The 8,757-nt window shown below is 42.4% G+C and overlaps 1 protein-coding gene across 8 annotated transcripts in view; it reads left to right on the forward strand.

Moving 5' to 3' along the window:
* The window catches only part of BPIFC (BPI fold containing family C), a 53,986-nt gene extending 46,207 nt beyond the window's left edge, over positions 1–7,779 (forward strand). For all 8 annotated transcript variants that reach the window (XM_019446708.2, XM_019446707.2, XM_019446706.2 and 5 more), the window contains 4 exons: positions 2,830–2,872; positions 5,348–5,411; positions 6,406–6,482; positions 7,198–7,779. In XM_019446708.2, coding sequence (XP_019302253.2) covers positions 2,830–2,872; positions 5,348–5,411; positions 6,406–6,482; positions 7,198–7,320 — 307 coding nt within the window. In that variant the 3' untranslated portion in view covers positions 7,321–7,779. The remainder of the gene's footprint in view (positions 1–2,829; positions 2,873–5,347; positions 5,412–6,405; positions 6,483–7,197) is intronic.
* Positions 7,780–8,757: the final 978 nt, after the last annotated feature.

Below are 8,757 nucleotides of genomic sequence, written 5' to 3' on the forward strand. Positions count from 1 at the left end.
CATTCTGTCCTATTTGCTATATCGACCCAGATCACAACCCCACCATCATCTGACATGCTTAAGAGTTTGCACTTTTGCTCTGGTTTTCAATCAGGGCAGTAAACCTTCTCCAAAACTTTTTAAATAGGCTCTACTCTTATATGTCTGCGAGGTAGGGCTATTTGAGCTCCCTTTCTCCCCAACTCTGTGGTTCTGTAATCGAACGAGTTTCTAGTAGGGGCACCTGGGTGGCTCATTCAGTTAAGCGACTGACTTCCTCTCAGGGCATGATCTCACGGTTTGTGAGTTGGGAGCCCCGCGTTGGGCTCTGTGCTGACAGCTCAGAGCCTGGAGCCTGCTCCAGACTCTGTGTCTGCCTCTCTCTCTGCCCCTCCTCCGCTCACGCTCTGTCTCTGCCTCTCTCTCAAAAATAAATAAACATTTTAAAAATTAAAAAAAAAAAATTAGTTCCTAGTAGTTGTGCTTTAAGCAACAGGTTAGGGGCTCCCTACAGAATGAAAGGTCAAAACTCTGAACTCGGTCGCCACCTAGTGGTCGTAGTTGCGCTTGCATGTTTTTCGGAACGAGGGCCCAGCGTTTTTGCTCTTTGCTCCACCTGTTTCTCTGCAGCTAGTAAGACGTGTCCATTAGCAAACTAACCTGGTAAGTATGCCTAGAGAACTAGGAAGCAGATAGAAGAAAGATGGCCTTAGGAGGAAAGGGTAATCAGTTCATGGGAAACTCCAGACAAGCTCTACTCACAGCAGGTGATCCTGAGACAGCCAGTCGTGGCTTGAAGTTGTGATGACAGAAATTCCAAGTGTGGAGCTCCTGGCTGGCTCAGTCAGATCATGCAACTCTTGATCTCCGGGTTGTAAGTTCAAGTCCCGTGTTGGGTATAGAGATAACTTAAGAGATTACTCAAAAATAAAGTATTTAAGAAAAGAAAGAAAAGAAAGAAAGAAAGAAAGAAAGAAAGAAAGAAAGAAAGAAAGAAAGAAAGAAAGAAAAGAAAGAAAGAAACTTACAGTGTTCCACCTCTCAGTCAGATGACTTTCTAAAACCTGGCCTAGGTTGCCCATCATAAATGGCAGTTTGGCCAAGAGGAGACACTCCCCCCTCACATTTCTCCAGCAGTGCCTTCAAGTGTTTGTTCAACTGCTCACCTTCCTCCTTTAAAGGTGCCCTATACTCTGGTTTCTCTTCAGATCGCATAAATCTTTCGCCTTTTACTAAAGATGCCCTAAGGGTTCTGGTCTTCGCTTCCCACTGAGATCCACTTGAGCCACGGTGCCACTGATGCCATCTCTGATCCCTGTCAGATCCAACCGCCTTTTTTGGTTGTTACTCTCGCCTGTCACTTTGAAGCAATCTCAAAACTTAATTCATAATAACAGGATATTGGCCGATAACAAGCAAGCTTACCTCTTCTATTAATATCTTTCCGCTCCTTAAATGTAATAACATAAAGATGCCTGGAAGAAGTAATACCGGAGTTAAATCTTAAGCAATTAAAAGGAGTTAACCAAAGAAAAGGAGAGGGCCAACTTCAGAAAGAGGGAACAGCATGAGCGAAAAGCATGGAGGCCAGAAACATGGAATATGCAAGGAAATACTTTACAGTTGTTTTAAGATCTTTATGACCTTATCTACTCTAATTTTGGAGAATCCAGCCCAAAATATGTTGCATATATTCAAGTGCATTATTCCACATTTAATATCATCTAATTTTACCCATGAGTGGAGTTGAGTTAAAGTGCTGAGTGGCCATAATGTTACTGGTTGTGGGCATGTGTTAATTTTAGTTATTCACGATTTTTTGTTATGTGTTCTAAAGCCAATATATTTTTTTAACCTCAGATATATGGTGCCTGATTAATAAAACAGCATAGCACTAAGCAGTTCAGAGTTCTTGAATATAAAGTTCAATGTGGAGAATGAACAGAAGTGAGAGCAGAGAGACTACTGGACACCAGAAAACAGAAAAGCTTGTGTGCCATATAAGTGAGTTGAACTCTATCACAAGCCATTAAAGAATATTGAACAGGAGCGTGTCCTCATCAGACATCCCTGTCATATAGCTGACTCTGGGCATGGTGTGGAAGACAGATTGGAGATCAGACTGGAGACAGGGAGAGGCATTAGAAGGCTGATGCCGAAGTAAAGCTCTATACCTGGGCAAAAGTGAGCCATGGAAAGCTAAGGGGAAAAGCAACGTAAGACAATATCCTACAATGGAAGGGAGGTTTGGGATGGCCATCCAGAGATCTGAGTTCTGGTCCTAAATCTACCATTAATATTTCCCCTCTTTGGGCCTCAGTTTCCCCATCTATGAAATGATGGGATCCTCCCTGTTGACTACTGCTTCATATTACTATTACTATGCACAGAAAATCAAATGTGTACTCTGGGGGTTCAGACCAAGAAATTGTGCACACTGTTTCTCCCCACCAAGTACTGACCAAGCCCCACCTTGCTTAGCTTCAGAGATCAGATGACACCGGGCACATTCAGGGTGGTATGGCTGGAGACTGAAAACTGTTTCTGAAGATTGTGCTGCATTAGAGTTGCCATCAGTAAGTCCCATATAGCAAATGCACTTGAGAAATCCATCCTGGTTACAAACCTAAGCCTTCTGCTACTCCTGCTCTGCTTCTTAAGTAGCAAATACAGGGATAAAGATGTAATAGAACATAATATCCTTACAAGTCTGTGCATCTTTTTTTTTTAAGTAGTGGCTTAGGGACCTTAAAAAAAAATACCCTTTCCTTTTTGTGCCTTTCTACTGAGGTGGTCGTTTTTAAATCTTCCATCCTTTAAAATTTTCCTGTTTGTTTTGTTTTGTTTCAGATTCCGCCTCTCTTTACCAGAGTCCAATCGCAGCAACATTGAGGTAGGAGTCAAAGCTCTCAAGGTTCTCTGTCAAGGGAAAACTGAGAATTTTCCTATATTGTAGCTGGATGACTGTTTTCTAAGCCCCTGAGTACTTAGTTTCCCCTTGAACATAGGTTTTAACTTTAAAATTCCTCGTGTAGCTACTTGTCTAACAACCCCATTAACTTTTAAGCAGGACAGGAACTCTCCAATTCTCTTTTATCTATTCAGAAAGATTTAAAATAACTTTTTTTAAAACTAAGACCTATGTAATGTTGGGAGAAAAAAAAACAGGCATTTTCAGGGATATTTCATTGTTTGGATAAAGAATCTTTAAGAATTAAATATAAGATCCAAACTCCCAAAGATGAGGCTATCTGTAAATTCTTAGGCCATGATTAAGTTTGCTCTTTGAAGCCTTTCTAGCCATCTCCTAAAATCGTATCAAGGCTGGTCGTGCAGGTACCTTTTTGGGGGCCCCAGCCTGGTGACCTCCTGATTGGAAGAGTATTATCTCATGGAAAGAAGCCCCTCCCCAAACTTCCGGGACATCATCCAAATCACTAATTGATATCCCTGTGCTCATGGTACACATAATCCAGAGCAGTGGTTCTCCCCTAAGTCCAGTTTTGCCTCCCCCGCCCTGGGGACATTTGGCAATGTCTGAAGACATTTTTTGGTTGTCACAATCTGGGGGGTGTTATAAGCACTTAGTGAGTAGAGGCCAAGGATGCTGCTTAACATCCCACAGTGCACAGGACAACCCCCACAGCAGAGAATAATCCTTCCCAAAGTGTCAATACTGCCAATGATGGGCAGTCCTATTCTAGAATGTACGTGTGTGAGTGAGTGAGTGAGTGCGTGAGTATGCGTGTGTATATGTAAGTGAGACAGGGGTAGGGTGAGACAACAAGCAAATTTATATTGTATGTGCTGAAAAATATTATAGAGAAAGACAAGTCAGGGCAAGAGAATCGGTGGTGCAAGTAAACATGGAGGTGGTGATTACAGCATTGGGGTTGTTGGGACAATTAGCTGGGATTATATACGGAATTTATTTAGCACGTTGAACACATGGCAGGTATTAAATAAATGATGGCCATTGTTTTTACAAAAGTTCATTTCAGTTATTACCACCTCTGTGTCAAGGGGCAGTATAGCGTAACGGTTACCTATACAGACTCTGAGACCAAACTGCTAGAGTGAACTCCCACTTATTGGCTCTGTGGCCTTGGCCAGGTCACTTAACCTCCCACAGGGCAGTCCTGGGACACAGTAAGTACTGAATTTATTACCATGTTCACCAGAAGCAGCCACTAAGAGAGAAATAGCACTGCGGAAAATAGCGAAGAAACCAGAGAATTTATCCAGGAGACCAAACAAGATGTTTGTTTGTTTGTTTAATTTTATAGGAGCATCCTGATTTTCAGGTTGGGAACATGAGGAGCCAGTGGCAGCAGTGCTGGAAATAACATCTTTCATGCCAGACACTGAAATTTAGAATACCAAGATTGTCTCATGCACTGTGGGTTAGCACCTCCGTGGCATAGCTCTTTGGTAGAGGACAAACTATAGTCCATGAGAAAGTATAGCTGACTTTCTCATAAATATTTCCTGAGCCTAGAGAAGGCAAATGAGTCCCAAGTCTTCTAGGAAGACCCCCCAAAAAACTGCTTAGGATCAACAACAGAGAATGCTAACAATGACATTTCTGAAACAAATGACAGTGGTTAATACTGGACATTTTACATAATATTAACTTTTTAAACATGAGACCAACCCTGTGACATTCGTGCTGTTTATCTTTATTTTACACTTGAGGAAACCAAGACATAAAGAGGTTAAAGACTTTCCCAACATGACCTAAGTGGTAAAAACAAGAGGTAAACCTAGGAAGGCAGCTTCAGAGCCCTCCTTGCTAGGCTGCATAGCTTGCTTAAGCATGTAGGATGTTCAAAATATTTTCATTGAGTGAATCGATGTTCATCATGTCCATTTATTTTTAATACCTGAACCTTCCCAGGAGCTGACACTCTGGTAAGATTTACTACCATAGTTTACTCAAGATAAACTGGATGTTCTGGTGAGACTGTTAAATATGGAGCATAACATAATGCAACGGACCTCAATTAGGGCAGACTACTTACTAATTGGGATATTTATCAATTGTTTAGATGGTCTTACTTGGTAAATATCTTAATTGCCATGTTTGCTGCCACCGTGTGGTCCCTCTACATTTGTTGTCACCATGATCTAGCATACCCAAAGAGCAGAAATGTCCATCCTCAAGGAGGAAAAAAGATTGGGAAACTGTTTAATATGCTTTCCTGCAAAATAGCGTTCAGTGTCTGGAAAGCGAGACTGTCTCTATGGGGAGATTGTAACTATCGCCCTCTGTCGTGATAAGGTCTGGGGAAGTGCACATCCAGACCAGGCATGGTACTTTCAAAATGCCAGGATTTGGCAACTGATTTAGTATCCCCTTTCATTTTAGGTCTTGAGGTTTGAGAATATTCTGTCCTCCATTCTCCACTTTGGTATCCTCCCACTGGCCAACGGTAAGACATTCTGGGGAACATGTGACTTTGAGGTAATCAAACATTGGGGATTGTTTGGGACTTTCCACCCCAAGGCCTGTACTTGTAGCACGTTATTTTGTAAATCGAGACCAATGCCAGAATTTACAGTTTGTACCATCAATGATGTGATTGCAAAATTAGTTATTCCAGTCCAAGCCTTGTTAACAACACTACCTGCAGAACTCAGCAAGAACAGTCAAAGTCTGGTTGAGTTAAAGAGATTGAAACTGCCCTCCTGAGGCAGTAAAGAATCTCCTTCAGGTCAGGCAGAAATGAGACTATTCTCCCTAGGGGGCATCTCTGTGGTTTTATACACAGACCACCATCTGGATAGACAGTTTTAATGAAGGACAATCCTAGTCCCTCTCCCTGTATGCAACCATTCACAAACTGCAACATCTTTTTTTAAATTTTTTTTTTTTAACGTTTATTTATTTTTGAGACAGAGAGAGACAGAGCATGAACAGGGGAGGGGCAGAGAGAGAGGGAGACACAGAATCCGAAACAGGCTCCAGGCTCTGAGCTGTCAGCACAGAGCCCGACGCGGGGCTCAAACTCACGGACCGTGAGATCATGACCTGAGCCGAAGTCGGACGCTTAACCGACCAAGCCACCCAGGCGCCCCATAAACTGCAACATCTTGAGTTTGTCTTGGTTAAAATACACTTTGTATCAGAGACCAAATGTTCTCAGACCTACAAATTATGGAATTTTCAAAATATAAACTGGACAAGTTGCCAGCATTTTTCTGCCATCCAAATGTACATAATTGCATGTGCATTTTTATTAAGCACTTCGTTAATTAAGTAAGCATTCATCTAGGAAAATGCTAGGGACAAAGAATGAAAACACAGAAATCAGGAAGAAGGAAAATATATATTATTTAAAAGCTGTTTATTTGTCCTTTACTAAAAAGTTTGCTAAAACTGCTATGTCTGTGCCTAGTTATCTTACACCTTGTTCTATATTTTAGCAAAATTGCAGCAAGGATTTCCGCTGCCCAACCCACACAAAATCTCCTTTGTCAATTCAGATATTGAAGTTTTTGAGGTAAGAATGTGAATATTCTCCTAACTGCCCAATTTCTTTCATACTAGAATAAGCCTCTTCCTAATTTGCTTCCTCTGTTTTACGCTACTTTGTTCTGCTTCGTGTGTTTCCAGCCCACATTTTACAGACAAAACATTTAGCTCTTAAAGTTTGCAGTCAACTATGAAAAGCATTTAAACTTGAGTTGAAAAATCAACCCGAGTCTGATTTCCTTTCACAGCCAGACCTATTCACACCACAGTACGAGACGGTACAATGTGGTGTGTCTGTTTCATTTATTCTCTCATTGAACTTTGGCCTGAACCAAAGACCCTCCTCTAGGTTCAGGATCTGTTGTGAGCTATTTCTTCATTAATCGTGATAAACAAACTTCAGAACACCTTTTTTCTTCCATTTTGACACTTCTGGGGGGGGGGGGGGGGACGGGGGTGGAAGTAAGATTCTGATGGAATTTTCCAATCCTGTACACTATTGCCCACCCCCTTCCCTCCCCACCTCTCCTTCTATAGTCGCTTAAGTCTCATAAGGTGACAGTTATCCCAAGTGGCCTGCTCCTATGTCTGAGGCACTCACAAGGGGATGGGGGCGGGGTGGGTTTGACCCAGAAGAACCCAATAAAGAGACCATCTCTCCCTCACTCCTCAGCAAACTCGGATAGCCCATGGCTGCCGGTCCACAGAGTGTGATGTTGTCTTCACCCTTGCATCCTTTTCAGGGTTTCCTTTTGATTTCCACCGACCTGAAGTATGAAACGTCCTTAAAGCAGCAGCCAAGTTTCCATGGTTGGGAAGGTCTGAACTTCATAAATGGACAGTGGAGGGGGAAGCCAGCTGCTTGATTGCCTGTTGGGAGTCCACTCCAGGAAGTAGATGGCCCTTAATCCCACAGCTACTGTAAACCCGGAAGGGGCAGACAGTACACACTGGGTTGTAAGCCCTAGTGAAATGCTTAGGCTGACAGTTTTCTTTCTCAAACCCTCAGGGAAGAGGGAGGCAAACTGGGTTAAAGAGCTAAATCAGGGTGTGTGTCTCCACGTGTATGGAGGGGTGGGTGTTTGGATGTGTGTTCGTGTTTGAATGCACATTTGTGTGCTCCTGTGTTAATAAGGTGCTGGGGCCAAGAGCTAGCCCTGCGCTTCTGAGGAGGTGCCTGAGAAACTCTGATTTGCGTGACAGCTCCCTTGAGCTCTTTCAGCAACCCAGGGTTTCCCACACTTCCCCGCATATTGGATTTTATGTTTTATATTTACTGCTACTGTCCTCTGTTTTTAATTAAACTTGTTTTCTATCAATGTCAACCTTGTCTTTTTTTGGAAAAATTCCCTGCCTTGGATTTTTTTTTTAAATAAAATAAGACAAAGATGAGAGAATTAGCATCCTTAAGTTGATGAAAAGTGAGATTGTGCAGATTTCAAGGTTTGAAAAGGGAATACTTTAGGGGGCCTGGGGGGTTCAGTCCACTAAGCATCTGACTCAATTTCAGCTCAGGTCATGATCTTACAGTTTGTGAGTTCAAGCCCCTTGTCAGGCTCTGTGCTGATTATGCAGAGCCTGCTCAGGATTTTCTCTCCCTCTCTCTCTGCCCGCTCACACTTGCTTTTTTTCTCTCTCTAAAAATTAATAAACCTAAAAAAAATTTAATAAAAATAAATAAAAGGGAATACTTTGCCTCTTAGATGTTTCTGGTGAGAAACAGTGGTCATAGGAGACTCTGGAAGTTTAAGTTTTAGGCTGTTTTTCCTGCCACATTAAATGAAATGACAGTGCAGAGTACCAAACTTAGATCGTTGGTAGTTGATGATATTAAATTGTTAGAGACCTAATCATCGGGTGAAACTGAGGCAGAAAAGGAGGAAAGGAGAACCCATATGGATAACTTAAGAAATGAACAGAAACCGCAAACTTCGCCTTTGTGGCTCCGATAGTCCAGCCGAGGTGTGGAAGAGAGCCCTTTCCTGGAGTGCCTACCACTCCCCGTGCTGGTTACTCCACAAGTGTCACTCATTTCACAGACACTCTCAAGAATTGTGGTCCCATTTTACAGATGAGGAAACAAAGGTGAAGAGAAATGAATCACACAAGGCTGGTAAGTGGCAGAGGTAGAAATTGAATCCAAGTCTTACTGATTCCAAAGTCACTGCTATTTACGTGAGGTAGGACTAGAAGCCATAATCATGTAAAGATCACTTACTACTGTAAGCAAGTGACACGCGTATAAAAGAGCATGAGCATAGGGTCCCTAGTGGTCCCAGAAGGGAAGCCTGGCTGTCCACAGG

Source organism: Panthera pardus, unplaced genomic scaffold, assembly GCF_024362965.1.
Source record: "Panthera pardus isolate Hobbes unplaced genomic scaffold, ASM2436296v1 HiC_scaffold_6, whole genome shotgun sequence".
NCBI classification, from domain to species: Eukaryota; Metazoa; Chordata; class Mammalia; order Carnivora; family Felidae; genus Panthera; species Panthera pardus.